The sequence below is a fragment of the Pleuronectes platessa genome, chromosome 17, assembly GCF_947347685.1.
Source record: "Pleuronectes platessa chromosome 17, fPlePla1.1, whole genome shotgun sequence".
In the NCBI taxonomy this organism is placed as follows: Eukaryota; Metazoa; Chordata; class Actinopteri; order Pleuronectiformes; family Pleuronectidae; genus Pleuronectes; species Pleuronectes platessa.
Window position 1 is genome coordinate 3,432,722 of NC_070642.1, and position 18,948 is coordinate 3,451,669.

At 38.9% G+C, this 18,948-nt stretch overlaps 2 protein-coding genes across 2 annotated transcripts in view; one reads left to right on the forward strand and one right to left on the reverse strand.

The window, feature by feature from the left end:
• Positions 1–53: 53 nt before the first annotated feature.
• On the reverse strand, positions 54–16,980 carry frk (fyn-related Src family tyrosine kinase). Its single transcript, XM_053445356.1, has 8 exons — positions 16,354–16,980; positions 13,108–13,229; positions 9,912–10,075; positions 9,601–9,769; positions 8,812–8,970; positions 3,824–4,005; positions 3,459–3,624; positions 54–3,301 (listed from the first exon to the last, which is right to left on the reverse strand). The coding sequence occupies exons 1-8, from the start codon at positions 16,734–16,736 to the stop codon at positions 3,093–3,095; spliced, it is 1,554 nt and encodes a 517-aa protein (XP_053301331.1). The 5' UTR covers positions 16,737–16,980; the 3' UTR covers positions 54–3,092.
• A 1,628-nt stretch (positions 16,981–18,608) lies between these two features.
• Positions 18,609–18,948, forward strand: part of nt5dc1 (5'-nucleotidase domain containing 1) — a 55,195-nt gene continuing 54,855 nt past the window's right edge. The window contains exon 1 of the mRNA XM_053445099.1: positions 18,609–18,939. Coding sequence (XP_053301074.1) covers positions 18,847–18,939 — 93 coding nt within the window. The 5' untranslated portion in view covers positions 18,609–18,846. The remainder of the gene's footprint in view (positions 18,940–18,948) is intronic.

The following is an 18,948-nucleotide window of genomic DNA, read 5'->3' on the forward strand; positions in this document are numbered from 1 at the left end:
ACAAATGCAGAGTTTAAAAACTCAGCTCTAATGAAATACCACAACCAAGATCGTACTAAATATAAATCATTTATTTGTGATAAAAATAAAAGGATAATTACGTTAAAATACAGTATGATCATATATAAACACTGGCCTGGTTACAATATACAATTAAAGGGATGGCGTTCATGACACTGAACACAAAATCATTAGAGCATTGTGATGGCTGGTACAGCAACTGAAGTGAATGTGTCAGACATCGATCAACACAACATGTTGTTCTTAGAAAGATTGTTGCCACAGATCTGAGAGCAGCTCTACACTTCAAACTGAATCAGTAAAAAAAGAGGGATAGATCCAGTGTTGCATAGTTCAGTCACTGAGCCATTACACTGTAGGACCCACATGAGTATGACTGAAAAAACATTTGACTGAGCGTGATAGATCATAAAAGCAGAAAGCTTAGTGCTCTTTGGCTTAAGGTGTAGTAGCATGAGGGCACCATACAGACCCTGGACTACCAAACACTGTGGCCACAACAGTGTCTAGGAGAAAAAATTGCTCATTGCAATTAAAATAAGAACCTTTGCCACAATTTTACAGAACATCATGTTAGGCTATCTTTAATATTTTTTAAGGGGGGGTCAAACGTCTGAAAACAATGTTTGATGAACAAAATATGAATAATATCAATGCATCTCCATCCAACATCTGAACTTCCAAGCAGCTCATTTACAGTAAATTAGATCATCCAACTCTCATTGTTTCTTTCGCAATAAATTAACATTTGGTTACACTGTGATAAACCTGCGGCTAACTGATAGCAACCAAAACTATCAATAGGATAAACAATATTCAGCCTTACATCAAAACACATGTTGAAGGGACATGGATAGTAAGAAAATGGTTTTCGTTCTTTTAGGCATCTCATTACTGAAACATGACTGCTCGAAGGCCACTTACATGATGCTGGGGCACCCCCTACCTGACCAGAGAAGACACAACAACCTACCAATTCAGTCTCTGTGGCCACGGTTTTACAAATCGAGTGCTATGGTCAATGTCGTACAAGGAAAAACCTAACATACTTTTGTTTCAATTTTGGATGGAAAACTAAGGATTTAATTTGACATCCCTTAACATTACATTAATCATTTAATGCAAAAGTTGTTCCACCTACAGATAATTCTTCAGTCTTTAGTTCCCCTTTAGATTGACCTCTTTGTGTCGGTGACAAGCTGTAGAGCTAAAGTGGAAAAATTAGGCAGTTAAAAGAGTCAGATAATTCTCTCAGGGATTTAAGGAGACCCAAAACAGAGCTAAAAGGATACAAACTCTACTGAAAATGAATGCTTATGTTGTTCTATATGCTGATTATGAAATTACTAACATGTTCTTCGCATCACCTTTGTAATAATGTGCAATGGCCACAAGTAACAGAAAAAAAATCTATAAATGCAGCTTAAAAATGTCTCAAAATGCTGAAATTACCTCTGGGAGATTCGTTTTCGCGTTGCCAATTGTGGTGTCTTACCAGGAGCAGGTCGTGGTGATGGTCAAAACAAATTCAGAACAGACTGAACGCTACACTGACTCACTATCACAAAGACGGGGCGTGGCTAGCTGGTTAGGATGCTAACTTCGATAGAAGCAAAGAAGTGATAAGAGAGTTAACGTTGGGGTTTCTTTGGCAGTAAGGAATTAATTCTGATGCTGAACTCATGTTGTTCCTTTTCAGCTAACTTGACACTACTACTTTTGCATTTGAAAACAGCATTTTCAAAGTAGTATTATCTCTGTCCTCACAAGCGTTTTTGCTCCGTATCAGCTTTAATCACTGTCGATACTAGCATACCAAAAGACGTATCCTACCATGTAACAAGTTGTATCCTTGTAAAATCCAGAATTCAAATGCACAACAGGGTCAGCAATGCTTGTAATTCATGATTCATGTTGTGTTCTACACTCAGTCTAGCTGAGGCTAACATTTCTTTCGGAACGGGGTCATGTGATAGGACCCTGACGAATCAGTGAAGCCTACATCGTGACCAAAATGACACAAACAGCAACTGGTTGTTTCCAACATCTCAGACTAAAATGGGGCTAGCATGGCTTCCAAACTTGGATGCCAGGTGTATCCATAGCAGAGTTTACGCATTTTCAAACAAAAGTGTAGTAATGTGGATGTAGCCTAATAGATTGATAAGTAAAAAGCTGTTAACATTGACTATGTAGTGATATGAAAACTTACAAACAGCTACTTAAAGTTTATGCTCCAATCATTTGTCTGCATTAATTTTCCTCCACCCATGCACCTGCAGGGCTTCATAAAAACCTGGCAGTGATCCTTTAGCTTCTACTTCTCTTGGAATAAAAATAAAGAACTCCAAGAGAGGAAGTTATATTATGTAATGGAACAGAATGAAGCCTTTTTTTGTACTTTTTTTGTACTTCATTAAAGAGATTGGTAATGTGCTTTCATTAAGTGGGGTTGTAATTGGCTGCCAGGGCCAATTTCAGTTGCCTACATTGGAATAAAAAGATCAACTTGGTTGCACGCAATACATATGCAACCACAAGTGAGCTGAAATGACAGCACCTGCGACTCACTTCACTATCTAAGACTCAAAGTACAACAGACTGAATGACTATTAGTCACCCTTTCTAGTAGCTTCCAGTAAAGCTCTGCAGGTGGAAACAATGTGAGCTATGCTGAGTGCAAGACGAACAGGTTCATCCAGATGGACAGATTGGGCTGCAAATGGTCTCTTCTATTTGAGGACTAACTTAGAGTTAGGCTCAATGTCTGAAAGTGCATTCCTTTGTCACGCAAAGCGAGGCCAGGAGTGTCGAAACTAAACACACTTGGAAGACACAGCTTCCTCACTGTGTGCCAGTTACAGTCACAGTATTTTATCACATGCATATCAAAGTTTTAGATCCCTCAACTGTGTGCAACAAGAGGAGTTTTATATTATATTTCAATGAGTAACTTCATGAAACTGTTAGTGGAACTCCACATTTGTCTCCATACGAGTATGATTTTGTTTTGCAGCATTCAGAGTTTTTTTTGTCGTTTTGCTCAAATGTGTCCCAGACATGTTGGTTTGCTAATAGCGGCTGGCATCGTCATACGAGGTCACATCCAGGTCGAAGTAGTCCTCCAGCCTCCATTGCAGGGTCTCGAACGTGGGCCGGTCCTGTTCATTCTCCTTCCAGCAGTCCATCATGATGTCGTACATGACTTTGGGGCAGTGCGGGGGGCACTGCATCCTGTAGCCCTGGGGAATCCGCTGGACCACTTGGTAGTTGGTCATGGCTGGAACAGTAACAGAGGGACATGATCACTGATCAAACAAGCGATTTCTACACACAAGCACTAATTTTGAGACCAAAGAAATAAGAATCACACTTTTAATCTTTATGTTCAGTTAATGGTTTCTAAATGATTTATAATGAGGAGATAGAGATGGTACCTGGGTACGGCATTTGGCCAAATGTCATGATCTCATACAGCAAAACTCCAAAGGACCACACATCAGATTTTATAGTGAACTTGTTGTCATGGATAGCCTCTGGAGCGGTCCACTTTACCGGAAACTTCGTGCCCTCTCTGGCTTCGTACACATTCTCATTCTCTTTCTAGTAACAAAACAAGACACATAATACAGCTTTGCATGCAATATATATCCACAATTTCACAAAGCTGAATTTAAGAGAAAAATACCTGATGTAATACAACCTGTGGTTTAGCTTTTTCAGTATTAATTAGGTTGTTATATATATATATATATATATATATATAGCTACATACAGTGTAAACTTGCAAAGTCAAACCCACCATGAAGACCCTGGCGAGGCCAAAGTCAGCAATCTTGCAGAGGTTGTTCTCGCCCACCAAGACATTCCTGGCTGCCAGGTCTCTGTGGATGTAGTTCTGCAACTCCAGGAACGCCATACCTGATGCAACCTGCGCAGCCATCTCGATCTGGTCAGAGATCGCTAGCGTGGTGCCTTTATCCTCTGTAATCGAGGCAGAGACACACAAAATGAGTTTTGGCAGGAAATTTAACAAGAACTTTGTAACCTTGTTTAGATAAGTGCAATACAACTAAAGTTATTATTATTTTAATTTATATTATTATTATTATTATTATTCACCCCAGAAATGTTTACCCCTGAAACTCCAAAGTAATGGGTGGACTCAAACACACCCACCCCTTCATCTGCATAGTAGAAGCTGAAGAGGAGACAATATGTTAAACTTGATAATTGTGACTCAGCACATGTCAAGTCAAGTTAATCTATATAGCACATTTCAAATCAACTGCATTTGCCCAAATTGCTGTATAATAAAAGACACAGAGACTAGCATAGAATAAATAAAAATTATATGATGAGGATAAAAACAACTTGAAGACACTAAAAAGCCTGCAAAAGCCTAGTCCTACATATGTCGTCAGAAGGGGAGCACTCTATTGTAAATAGTTAACCCAAGGAACAGCCAAGAGCAGCTGATCAGAAGAACTAAGGGATCAGGGAATGGAAAGGGGGCAAAAAAGCTCAGATATGTAATTAGGGACCCGATCAATTAGTAGCTTAAAAATAAATAAAGCACCTTAAACTCAAGACTATACTTAACCAGAAGCCAAAATGCACAGATGCAAGTACAGATGAGATGCTGTCTCTCTTCCAGGTACCAGTTACCAGTCTAGTGGCAGCATTCTGCACCGGCTGCAGATGGGACCGCTGGTTGATGCCAGGGCATTACAATAATCCAGCCAGAATTGAGATAAGGCATTTGAGACAAACCTCAGGTCACTAAAAGAGAAGAAGGGCTTACGTTTGCCAATGTTTCTAAGTTGGAAATAACTGCCTTTTCACAACTGAGTTAATGTGTTACTGTGAATTACACAGCCAGTTAGGTGGTACTGAATTTCTACAGCCCATGTGTGAAGAGAAGTTCAAAACAAGATCTTATCGTCATTTAACTGTAGACAGTTATTTGCCATCCAATGTTTTACATCCTGGAGACAGGTCCTAGCTGTGATATACGACAGTCTCAGGGTGTGTGGTGAATTATGGCTGATGGGGTCACCACACAGACATCAGCTCCTCATGAACGCTTCTCAGAGTGGCCATCACTCTAAACGGAAGTGACACTCACACCACAGACTTTTTTTCTACAAGGTGAACTCAACATTTATCACAATAGTACAATACAGAAGGTCACATGTGAAGCCAATGACGGATCAAAATACTAATCAGAGCTGAGGAGAGTGAGGTGTTCTTCTACAGGGTTTTTATGTGACACTGAAAATCCAGGTCGCACTAAGCCAGCATTTGACAACTTTACCACTGCCATCCATTTATTTTACTTTCCCATCATTCTGTGCTGCTGCAACTAATAACCTTTCATCTTCGACATTTTACAGATTCCTTTTCAATAAAGGTAAAAAAAAAATAAAAAATTAAATCCGATTTTAACTCTGAACAAAACCTCCACCATTGAAGCAAAATTGAGCCTTTTGCAGCATGTTCAAGATGAGTTCTGAACTCTGGCTTTAAAATTCTTACAAGAAGTGAAGTTGAATAATGAAATGATCTAAAAGACATTAAGGAAAGCTCAGTGCTGTTTGACTACATAACTGCAAATGTGGGCTCCGCATTTTAACTCACTGCAGTTAACACATTTGACATGGGCTGCAATTTGACTTCCAGTGTTTCAGACTGCTTCAACTGAGATGAAGCCGAGCCTAAAAACGAACCTGATCTGGGAACTCAAGTGATAGAATTCAGGAAACACAATTTCCTGTTTTGATGAACCATGATATAATTGGTAAAAATATAAATCCCTATACCAAGGGACGTCTGTAATCTCATTCACGCTCCCTCTTTCGCTACATTGATTGTAGGGATGTCACGATATGACATTTTGGTGCCACGGTATTGTAAGAGGAAATATCGCGGTTTATATGATTATGGATACTATAGAAGGAAAAAGACACCCAACAAGCCATATATAGCTAATAATATAGCTAATGAACTAAAATATTTATTATTATCATCAACTTTATCCAGTTAGTTTGGCTATTTAAAAGTAATTTGTGTAAGCTATTTAAGTTGCCTTATTGTGGAAAGTTCCACTGCAGAGATCACCTGTTTTTGTTAACAGCATATCAAAACTGGTGACTGCCCTTATTCTTTCTTTAATTTTTGCATCGGCCAAGTGTTAGACCAGTGGTGTCAAACTCAATCACAAAGAATTAAACACTGTTACTATGTCAAGGGCCAAACAGGGCCAACATTTTTTAAACGGGATAGACAGGATATTGGATAAAGTCCAAAAAGAAAACATATTTAGGTAGGCAACATTCTTTTTTTATGTACATGTGCCAGAGCCAGATGTCTTGCATCTCATCTTGGCTGCTAGTTCATTAATGTTTGGGTTTAGGTTCTGTGCTGTGGAAACCCTCAAGATGGAGTGAAGGTGTGCATCTGTGAGAAGACTGGGTCTTTGTTCATCTTCATCACAGAGAAAAGCTCCTCACACAGGTATGCAGTGAGCATACCTGGATATATTCACTGGAGTGACGGTCACTCACGTTCAAGTTTATCCTAACTGATTCGTTCAGTTCATGGTTCACGATGCGGGACAGTTCAGATAGACATATGATATTTTATCGTGGGACAGATATAACTGTACCACGGGCCAGAATTGGCCCGCAGGCCTCGGTTTGACATGTCTGTGTTAGACACTTCAGAGGAACTCAGGAACCTCGGACACTGACATTTGCATTCTGCGATTATTAGAGTTTAGTGCATGTCTGAAAGCAACTAGCTAGTAGTATTTCCTTTTTTGGCAATACATTAAAAGGTCCTTTATAAACATTCATTTACATCAGATACAATAATATCCCCAGACAGTGCAAGTAAAATCTGTGCGTTCACATTGATGACTCTGAGAAAGCGTACCATTTTTGATACAAAGTTCAGAGATAAGGTTTATTAAGGTCTTATGGCCTCTGAGAGCTCAGTGTCACAGCCAAACTACAATAACTAACAACCTGTTGAATGGTGAATGATTGTGTCCCTTTTATTAATTAATTACATCACTCCTGTCCTTCAGCAGCTTCATAGGCTCCCAGTCAAATATCGCGTTGTTTTTAAGAATCTGCTCCTCACAAGGCTCATAATCTCACTCCTGTATACTTTTCCGAACTCCTGCACATTGACACAAACTCAGGTCTCCCATCCACCTCACTGTACCACCTGCCAGCTTGAGAACGATGGGATCTACACCCTTCAGCCGCTCTGCTCCCCACCTCTGAAACTTTCAAATCCTGCTTCAAAACCCATCTTTTTTAACTTTCATATTCAGTCTGATTGTTTGCCATTTATAACCTACATAATGTTTTATTCACTGTTCATTTGTATTAATGTTTTTGATTCTATAGTTTTTTTGTTCTGTTTTTATCACTTTGTAAGGTGACCTTGAGTGCTGTGAAAGGCAGCTATGACAAAAATGTATTAATTTTATTTTATTTTAATAATAATTATTAGTATTATCCCGGGTTTCTCCCACACACTTCATTTTGGGAGCTGCCATGGTACGTACGTAAACAGAGGCCAGGTATATATACTTTAGTCTTTTTATCTTTCCAAGAGAACAACACAGTCTAAGATTGATTAACTGGTGAACAACTACCCCTCCCATACCTGTTTGTTCTGGCACAGAAAGCTTTATTGACGCCCCAATCTACGCCTCAGGACAGTTTTAACATGGAGGTCTCCACGGAGTTCCTTGGGGTTTTGGTAAGGCTTAAACAAATGCAAGTATGCAAGTTATATTATTTGGTATTTGACATGTCAAAATAAAATAGCTGACTCTGAATTAATCTTATGTTGATGGGGCACCACATATGCTATCCCTGTATTTATCCACCCAAGCAATTTATCTCATATAAAACTAGAAGGGCGCTCAGATAGTGCCAACCTCTACGAAGGCAAACGCCCTACATCGCTATGTTAAAGAAAGTGATAAAAATCAAAACATTGCAATTTAATGGGATACTGGGAACCTCTCAACATTATTTAAAGGAATTTTGTGTTAGTTTTGGAATAATCCTGTAGACAGAGACGGATGGAAAGGCAGACAGAGACAAACAAACAGCAATCAAAACATAACTTCCTAGACAGAGGTAACAACACCTGAGAGTGGAAGGGAAGCTGTGTATTTGCAAACAAGGTTTTCACATTGTGTCAACAGAACAAATGCAAGCTCAGACACTTCCCATGCAATACCCAGAACTGTCTCTTAAGAAATGAAATCACTTGTGCAAAATTTGCCCTTTGCTCAACTCATTGGCTAAAATATGTATGGCTGCAAATAAAGTTTAGATTCAAAATTTAAACTGCTTCTCTTTCTCTGGTTTGTATCCCTGTATTGTGTGGATTTAGGGTTGGGCCTTAAAATAATATCAATTATCTCAATATGATGTCAGTAAAAGCAATATTGCAAGATTTCCTGTTAGATTGATATATTGCATATGCATTGTATAAACACAGTGAGGAGATATAAACACATCATTGTTCTACCTCATATTGTTTAGCAGTTTGTCAAGTATTTGGCAATTCTCTTCTCATCGAGAGGAGTTTAAGACATGAATTTACATCATTTTAGGCCGTACCGTTGAGCCCTATACTGACCCTTGCCACAGGCAGATAGACTGATTTCAAAGAGCCTCAGCAGGAGGGTCATTGGACTCTGATCCCGTTATAAAGCCGCAGAAGTAATCACATGTCTAGATTAAAACAAGGCCGTCTTACTCTGGAGGTAATCAAGCAGGCTGCCGTTCTTCATCAGCTCTGTGATGATGTAGATGGGCTCCTCCATGGTGCAGACTGCATACAGCTGGATCAGCTTGGCATGCCGCAGCCTCTTCATGATCTGAGCCTCTCTCAGGAAGTCATCGGGATCCATGGTACCTGGAAGGTGTTTTGTGATTTTGAGACTTTACTTTTTGCAAATTTAGTAACAGCTTTGGTGATGCACAATATGTGGTGTCAAGTTTGAACACTAAAGCAGTGGCAAGAACGAGTGAATTATCTTCTTATATTTTGTGTTTATAAATACATTTGTCATCATAAATGATCAGATCTTCATCTAAATTTATATCCATTGCACTAAAAATGTGAAATTGCATCGAATTGAAAATGAAGCAATGTCATAGATTCCTATCATAAGCTTAAAAAACTCTGATCATTGTTTTATATAATAACTACTTATAATATACACAGCTTACTTAGTGACTAATTATTGAACAATCCTGTCATTCAACGTCCTGTCCATTTGTGGTATCTTTCTGTTGCTTATTGGTAAAAGACATCAGAGTTAAAACATCACCATCAATTTTGAGAAGTCACACATAAATAATAAAATAACAATTACAATTTTAAGAAACCCAAATTATCAAAAGGCGCTACTTCAACATTTTCTTTCAATAGTTTTTTAGGTCTGCTCCAGAAAGCAAATGATTTGGGACAAACAGACTCAATCGTATTATTCCCCTGTATCATTTGCTGGAGGGAGAAAATAAAAATTATTATTTCATGTACCAGGTTTGAGGGTCTTCACTGCGACTGCTGTGGTTTCGTTCCACATGCCCTCGAAGACTTCACCAAACTGACCCGCTCCCAGCTTCCTCAGCAGCTTGATGGAGTTGCGGTCAATTTCCCATTGGTCCACTGTGTTGTAGGACATACCATGAGTCTGTGGAGCCTCCATCTACAGGGACAAGAAGAGTTACCATTTACCGAGATGATAATTTATCTTTACACAGCAACAATAGGTGAACAAGGTAACGATGGAATTTAGAAACATAAACAGGGTGTGTTTACTTCATGTTGTACAGCACTGTGTGCTTTACCTTTTTGCATGGTTCAGCCAGACGCACACAGAGGCCATCAGCCTGTCCAGAGTAATGTTGCACCAACTCCTTAATTGTTTGAAAGCATCTCGTCGTCGACACAAAGTATTGACCATTCTCCTTTTTTTTCAGCTTGTAATGCTTCACCTTCCCGCTGTCCAGCACTGAAAGACACATCAGCATCTAAGTTTGTACCCAAGAATCAAGTCCTCTCATGTTGAAGGCAGCTACCTGTTCTAGTTGTAAATGAGGTTGAAGAGAGTAGTGAGACTGAACTAGGTCAGTAAAGTTTTGAGCCATTAAATCCAAACAGGGAATTGAAAGAGATGAAGGAAGCACAGTTGGTGATAATTCTCTATGTGTTTTTCACTATGAATGGTAACTTTAACGGTTCACGTGGTTATTTGATCAATTACTTATTAGAAAATATTGTAAACAGTGCAGTGGTTATGGAGTTGACTGTAGATATTCATTATAGATATACAAAAATACAGTCCCGGTAAAATGATTGGCACTTCTGATTGCAAACATGCAAAATTATTCAGAATATGGTCTGAAACAAATACAAATTAACCTAATTTGTTAAGCAAGAATGTTTTCATAAAATGTCCAAGGTTACTGAAAATAAAAGAAAAAAAAGAATTAATACCAACACAGAATGTAACCCACTTTACTTGTTTGGAGAAAGTTTTGCAACAAGGATGGACTCTCATGTTTCTTGTAGTAATCTACATTTGTGTAGCACCTCTTTGCTGTTAGTCTCTCAGCTATATGCTCAAGCTCTTTTAAACTTGCAAGATTCCTATTTGATTTCAACTCTATCCAAAGGTTTATAATGCGATTTGGTCAGGACTCATCATCGGACAGTTTTGAACAGTCCATCTTTTACTTTAGAACCAGGGTTTTGTGATGCTTGATGTGTGGTTTGGATGTTTGGTCACACTAAGACTCAAACATTGTTTCTTGACACTATAACACATTTCACTCTAAGATGCCTTGGTAATCTTAGATGTCATAGTTTTTTTGACACATTCATTGCCGGCCAAATCAGAATATCATGATCAAACGCCTACCATGTTTTAATGTAGGTTGAGTATTCTCTCTTCATTTGTGTCACATATGAACTGATGCACTTTATTCCAAAAGATCTCTAATTCAGCTTCATTTCGCCATAGAACATTAACGAACAAAAATTCTTAACATTTATTGCAAAGTTTTGCATTCTTGTGCCTTTTTTCCAACACCGATGTCCTCTTACAGGCTGTGATTTTAGGATAATCGGTAATTGAATTTTAGGGTTGGGAAGTGTTTTTATTTAATTGTATTTTTCCGACACCATCTTGTCTTTTAAATTTTGAAAAAAACATGCAAAGACCCTACTAATGCAGTAACATCTATCAATCATAATCAATAATTATGTGTAGTGTATATTTTGTTTCCATATTTTTATTTTCAAAATATTAAACCATTTTTTGCTGTTGTGTTACTTTGGACATTTCATGAAACATTCTTATTGTACAATAAATAATACAATAATTTACTTTAAAATAGTTTCTGTACTGGTAAGGTGGCAGTGAAAATCTGGACCAGGACAGTAAACAATGCTGTTATTTAACAGAACCATCACTATGTGTGAAAATACAGAATGTACAAAGTTGTTGCTGAATTTTTAGACAGGAGTCTATGTTAAATCCGACAGGAAAAATTGCTAAGCCTGGTCACTGTCTGCTTTGTCCTGATGTCCACATTGCAAAAAATTCTAAGAAAAATAGTATGAAAACATAAAGATATGTTCTTTTCCAGTATTTCAACTGTTTTCCTCACAAGTGTTGACCTTATATTTCATGCACAAAAACTGTAAATCAATCCTTGGATAGTGTTTGTGAAATGAACTAGAGTGTCAGTGATTGAGCATGGAAAGAATTTGGCTGTAATGAAAGAGCAAGGCCAGTGAAAAGACAGATTAGATGAGAGAGAGAGATAAAGTCATCAAACTGCTTTTATAGGAGCAGAGGTCTCTATTTATTTAACTTGATGACCTTCAAATCATCAATCATTTAATTGAAGGGACGGAACAAATGAATCACTGAACAGTGCTTGCCTTGGGAGAAGCAAAGAAGCACACAGGCAGAGGAATGCGAAAAGATACACACAGAAGATGTTCAATATTGTCAGCTAATGCTATTAATGGTTGTTTACAGGGATTTTGAATCAAATATAAATGTGAAATAATACACTTGTAGAAGAGTTTGTTCATTCCCTCCCAAAACAACTACATCTTCTGTCATCCATAGTTATTAATTAATCAGGTACATACAAATCTTTGATCTGATTTTATTTAGCTCTGCTTTATCTATGAATTCACACAAGATATGATGGAATGATGCAATGTTGGTCTGGAATGAACCCATTGAACTTTGGTATGGATCCCAATAAATGGGTGGGTCCAGGAAATTATTAATACTTTCTCCGTAGCTTTTCCCACAGAATTCAGTCAATCTATGGAAGTGGCGAAGTTGCATATGCATGAATGTCGCCTTCACAATCAAAAGATTCTGAGTGACAGGTACAAATGAAACGGTGAAAAACAAGAATTTGTTATGACATTTTCACCAATTTCACAGGAAATAATGCATGGACCTAGATAAAAAAAAACATTGATATCTAGGGGACGGATATCTATAATTTTGTACAATTTAGTGTGGCTTGATTGAATTTAATCGGACTGCTGTGCGTTCTTCTAGTTTAAATGTCTCTATAGCATCTGCCAAACAAATGCCAATAACCACAATAAACATAGTCCAAAAGAATATTAAGAATCATAAAGTTGAAGTTAGAAAAGTGATTCAGCAGTGCCAGTAAAATAGCAATATCTATATAAAGTTAACATTAGCTAACTAATGAGCATATTGGTTATACATGTACCCAACCAAGCAAAGTTGTAGCACTATTATATTATTTCTTATGAATTCTCCATTGTTAGAGAAAAACGTAATTTGTTATTACAAAAGTTATGTAGCCTACAAGGTATGTGTGACAGTCCAACGCCCTGAATGTTATTTCAGCTTTTAGTTTGACAGCAGATTTTGTCATCTCATTCTTTGTAGCATAATCCTGCTTTAATGTTCATATTGATGAGCACTGGTTTCAGTGGGAGGTTTATTAAAAACTGATTTAGCTTCTACTCATAGCTCACCTGAGAGGGAGAATTCTCCTTTCTGGCTCTCAGAGTTTCGGATGAGGAAGGCACCATGCCGGTTCCCTCCAGCCAGCAGCATCTTGTCCGCATCTTGACGCTTGGTGTCAGGAAAATACCATCTGGAAATCAGAAATTGGGCAAAGAAGGTGGTCAAGCACATTCCAGACATGTTTGAGTATAAATACTAATAACTTAATGAACCAAATGGTTCCCATAGTGAGCAAACACTTGTAACCGTGGAGAGAAAATAAAATCCCAGTTAATTTTAAGCAACCTCCAACAGACTTGTTTACTTTAAGCTCCTGATGTCCTCAAGCTATTACAACACATCAGTGAACCACATTGTCTAATGGAGCTAGTTCATTAACTACCATGAACATAAATAGTCAGGCTCATTTACACTGAATCCCAAAAACACCTTCTTGTTGCAGGAAATTCTCAACAGAGCCTGAAATATGGATTTATCTGCTGCTGAAAATAGTCCGAAACAAATAACTACACTGATGGTCAAAGGTTTTAGAGCAACTGCTTTGTTCAAGTTTTTATTGAAATATACGCAATTCAAGCCCACTGATAAACCCTGAATGGACCTAAGGTCATGCAACAGTATAATTAGCTCAATTTGAGGGAATGAAAAACTTGTTCCTTCTGCAAATGAATCCTTAAAAAGATATGCAAACTGTTTCAACAATGTCCCAACCAGTTGTTTGTTACAAACCCTGTTTGTACAAAGCCAGTGTTGTAAAAAAAAACGGTGTTAGTACCACCTCCGATGCACAATTACTCTACAGCAGGAAGTAGTACTTTATACTTCTACAAGACTGGTTGATCAGAGGTTCATCATACAGCAAGCTAATAGACACAATATTAGAAGAACAGAAGCAGACGGAGGTTTTACCGAGAAGCACAGACTCTAGACTCAAACCTCATGGAGCTGGTTTGGGAAGAACTGAACAGAAGCTAAGAGCAAAGTAAACTACAAGTGTGCAACACAGGAGAGGGAAAGAACTACAGCTAATGACATTCCCATGTACCTCTTACTCGAGAGCTGAAGGGTCCAGATGTGACACTTCTATTCAAATATTATTTATTTATTACCCTCTTATTTAGAATAAGCAGTAGTGCTGCAATCATTGCTGCTGTTATCATTAGTAACATAATCACGTATACGCATCACTATTTTTACACAACTGTTCTTTTTCTCCTCCACTGTAGCCAAGTGTAATACTCATTGCTCACTGTTCCCACAGCTGTTGGGTTTCTCCATAAGATTGTAAGGTCTCGACTACATTACGTAAAGTGTCATAACATCGAAGAATTACGTTGTGATTTGATGCTTTATAAATAAATTGAATTGAACATTAAAAGTGTGGTTGGCAGCCTTATAGTCAGTAAATGTAGATTGACAATAAAGACGAAAAGTCCTACATTTATTTTGTTCTATTTTCTGAGAACAAAAAGGCCTAGCAATTTTCAATGTGGAGGTTTGCTAAAACTTCTGACCAGTAGTGTATTTCTTTCTTCTGAAACATTCGTTCTAAACTATAGTTCTTTACCGTTTTAGGAGATGACTTAACATTTTTTTAAGTATATATTCATGAGCTATATATAAATATCATCAGTGGGATCCAATGTCTTTGGGGTTGACAGCCAGAGAAAGGGTGAGGGAATTGTAAAGTATTAATGGACAAATTACTATTGTTATGTTGTTAACTATCCAGCATTATCCATTAAGGCGGATATTCTTTACTCCTACCTTGATTTCAAATGATGCGTTATACTAAAACAAGTACTGAGTTAAATTACCACAAACAGGGGTGGATCAGGGCCCCTTGCCGGCCTGATTAAATGAAAAAAACAGATTAAAAGTAAGAAAGAATCTGTAACATCTAACCAGAATGATAGTCTTTAATTGGTCAATATACCTATCAGAATTGTGTTAAGACAAGAAATAAAATGCACTGATGTATTGGTAAATTAATCATTTCAAATGGAAACCTAAAGACCTAACACTTTAAAAGAAAAAGAGGGAAATGGAGAGAGGGTGAAAAGATATTTTTGTATTTGACAAGCAGCAAGAATCGTATAACAAGAATCGTATAACACGATGTTATGCAACACCCACTAATTTATACTGTCTCATTATCATGACCATCCAGATTGTGACTCAAGTGAAACTATGACAAAAGTCCACCAAGATGGGTTGAGTTAATGGAAAACTATGGTTCCTTGAAAACACAAACAGGAACAACCAGAGTTCAGCTGAGCAGGAACAGGTTTGACTGAGGTGCAGAGCAGGATGACAAAGCACAGAAACGGCCTGGACTTTTCTGTGACGTATTTTTTTCCAACATTCCACGTGTCACCAAAATGAATAGTAACCTCACGAGATCTACTATAATAGATCAACATATCAAGGTCTTGGACAAAATATTCCATTGACAACATGCAGCTTAGATGATTTGCAGAAGCAGTCATACGCATTCAACCTTCCATCTAGCAACAGTGTCCAACACAGGCAGTTTAAGTGCACTCTTTATGATCTTGTGTTTCGGGGCCCTACCTTCCTAGAAATTGTTAACCTGTGAGCTTAGCCCTCCTGCTCACAGGTAATGATTAACTACTTTAACCCATGATTGAAAACATCACAGCACTAAAGTCAGAGAAATGGGGCCTGCCAACACATTTCACAATGGATTACCTCAGTGGAGGAACACCTACTGTATATTTGTTAGTATAGACTAGGGGTGGGACAATATATCGATCACGTAATATATCGTTGTCCTGACTCGAGATGCGATATAGATATGCTGACACTGAATCATGATATTTAGATATTTAGTTATAGTTTGGACTCTTGTCAGTTTATTGTTATTCTACATTGGAATGATGGTGCATGTGGACATTGACAAGATACACAGCGTTAAAGCCTAAAGAGACACCAAGATGAGACTTGATGCTATTTTTTGGACATTGTTTCATCTGAGCTTCTGTCAAAATCTCAGTGAATAAATATACACATCTCACTTTTTCTCTTCTTATAAAGTAAGACATTGTGACGAATCGTTATACGAGTGTCTTGCAATATATAGCTGACGGGAGAATAGCGGTATCTTGACATTATCATAATCTTGGCCCATGTTTGGTATCGTGAGTTACCCTCTACCATAGACGTTCCAAACGTGTCCATCATCTCAGATATAGGAAAAAACAAGGAGGATGATCACAAGCATCAATACTCACGGTTCTGCATCAATACTCTCCACAGGGGCCACATAGTTGGCGGGGATGTATCCCGTTTTGGAGGCTGACAGGCCGGTGACGGCTTTGGCAAACCACCAGTCACCAGTACTTTTGTCCAGAGCCTCTAAGATATCCTCGGCTTGGAAGCTGAGGTCCTCCTCGGTGCGAGCGGAGTAGTCGTACAGGGCGATGTAAAAATCCCCCGAGTTGTCCGCCGGCCGCCAGCTCTTCCTCTCGGCGCCGGGCGCCACGCTGCTCTCGGCTGCGGGGTTCACTATCACCGCGATGTCCTTAGACCCGCTCTCCCCCGCAGTCTGAGCCGGCTTCTTGAAACACGCCAGAAACCTCCGCCAACACGCAGACAGACTATTCTGGACCTCCATGGCCGGTCAATCACTGCGGGTCATTCTGTGTCGGGAATACAGACGGAAGTGGTTTTGGGAGGAAAATCCCTGCTCCGGGCTCATAATAGACATTCCATTTAAAAACAACAAGAGGTTTGTGGATAATCCCAGCGTCAGACCGCGAGAAGCGAGCTGGGCACACTCAGGCAGGTAGAAGGAAGTGTGTGTGTTTGTGTAAGTGTGGAGTCCATAGTTCTACTTTCCTGTGGAAATCACCTGCACCTGCTCAGGAATGGGGAGCGGCCCACGTCACCATCACACAGGTGTCCTCTGGCGGCCATGTTGGAGGATAGCACTGGTCATTGGCTATGTACTTTTACTTGAGGGTTAGAATGAGGGTTAGGTAACGGTTATGTGTGTTTGCGCATGTCTTTCTATAGTTATAAGGGCCAATTTAAGTTCAATACCATCATTGTAATGATGTGATGGTTAAAGTTATAGTAAGGGGCTAGGGAATGTGTTATGTTAATGAGTTTCCTCACAACAATCTGAAATAGATTTTAGGGTGCACATGCTTTTTCTTCTCATTCAAATAAACTGGTGCAGTCTCCATCTTAAACATGACTGTTTGAAATGGGTTGTTTGCTTGGACGTGTTAATGCTCGTTGCAGCTTTTTTTGTGAAACTATAAAAGTGACCTGCAATAACTGAGCAGCGGCAATTAAAGTGAACATGCTGGATGGAAAAACAACTGTTCTCAAGATATGCGTTCTACGCAGACACTCTTTTAAAGAGATAGTAAAAGAATGTGTAATTTATTGTTGCGTGTGTATTTCTGTCGTTGGCTAAATTTGGAGACTAAAAACCCCTAATTGGGGACAAAAGCTCTGTCCCCATTCGGGAAACATTTAATATGGAACAACAACATTGCAATAAATCGTAAAAAAAGGCAAAGGTGCAAGACTGTGCATATAATTAAGAGTGAAGGAACTATGCATTCCTTAAACCATTGCAAATGATCCCTTTTCAAAGACTTCCAGCGAGCTTCTTCTTTAATTTAACATTGTTGTTAATGTCATTCTGCAATAAATTGAATTTTAAGTTATTCATATGTATATAATGTAGTAAAGCTGAACGATCCAATCTTAGCCGACAGAATTATCACTTTGCAAATGAGATACATTGCAAATGAAATACCTTTTTTCTTAAAACCCACTTGATATCATAGGTACTCGTGGCATATATTGTTGTTTCACAATATTGTTGCTTCTGCTAAATCTACATTGGATGGTAAAAATGTTACGGCTGATAATCAAAGCTCTATTTAGAAATGAATTCGATTTTTTTAACTTTTTTACGCAGTTGAACGCATTAAAGACAAACTGAAAACCAGGAAAACACAACAACATGTCAAAGTTGTTTGTTTATTGTTGTCATGGACCTGCACAAAAGAGTGAGGGATGTAAAGAGAGATATACAGTGTTATTGGATCTCATTGTGGACACTGGCAACATGGGCTGTGTCTGAAATCACTCAATAATCATGAGTAAATTGGCCAATTTGTAGTGCTATCCAAATGTGATATAAATTTTTCAATTCACTATGTAGTAGACTCATTGTCTTCCAAAATGCATCGTGAAAGGTAATGTAAAACTGCGGCGCAGAGAAAATGTGCTGAGAAGTGTCCAAGAGTGATTTTTCCTTTTGCAGATGAGCTCACTATATATATCTCTACATAGAAGGGTAATGAATGAGTAGGTGATTTCGGATCCGGCCCTGAAAAATCCGATTGCAGTTAACAAATTCCCTTGCGCACGTAAACGCAGCATTACGGTTTCTTTGAACACCCGGAAGCACTGTACGCACTCGCCTAACGCCTCTCTACCGCCTCCTCCTGGCGCACACGAGCTTCAGCTCCTTCCTCCGAGCGGCCAACTTCTTGACGATCGCCGGTCAGTGGTGGTCGGTGCTGGCTGAGAGGGAACCGGCTCGGGAGGGATTCTTTCCGCGCCACGGTGAGCGAGGACTGAGCGTGTGCACAGCGCAGCCCCATCCTCTCACTCAGGCGGTGACATTGACTCATCGGTAGTGTGGTGCTGCCGTGCACGAGTTCATGTGTGTGCACTAGCGTCCTACAGCTCCAGCGACAATGAGCGAATACTTCAGCCTGTCGGACTGCGATGTGATCGGCTTCGACCTGGACCACACGCTCTGCCGCTACCATCTGAAGGAGACCTCCAGGGTGAGTGTG

Excerpts from the sequence above, each read along its gene's own strand:
- frk (XM_053445356.1), bottom strand. The coding sequence starts at position 16,736 with ATGGAGGTCCAGAATAGTCTGTCTGCGTGTTGGCGGAGGTTTCTGGCG. Across the intron at positions 13,230-16,353 it reads GAGAGTATTGATGCAGAACC|ATGGTATTTTCCTGACACCA; the intron begins GTGAGTATTGAT and ends TCTGATTTCCAG. Across the intron at positions 3,625-3,823 it reads GCCTCGCCAGGGTCTTCATG|AAAGAGAATGAGAATGTGTA; the intron begins GTGGGTTTGACT and ends TTTTGTTACTAG.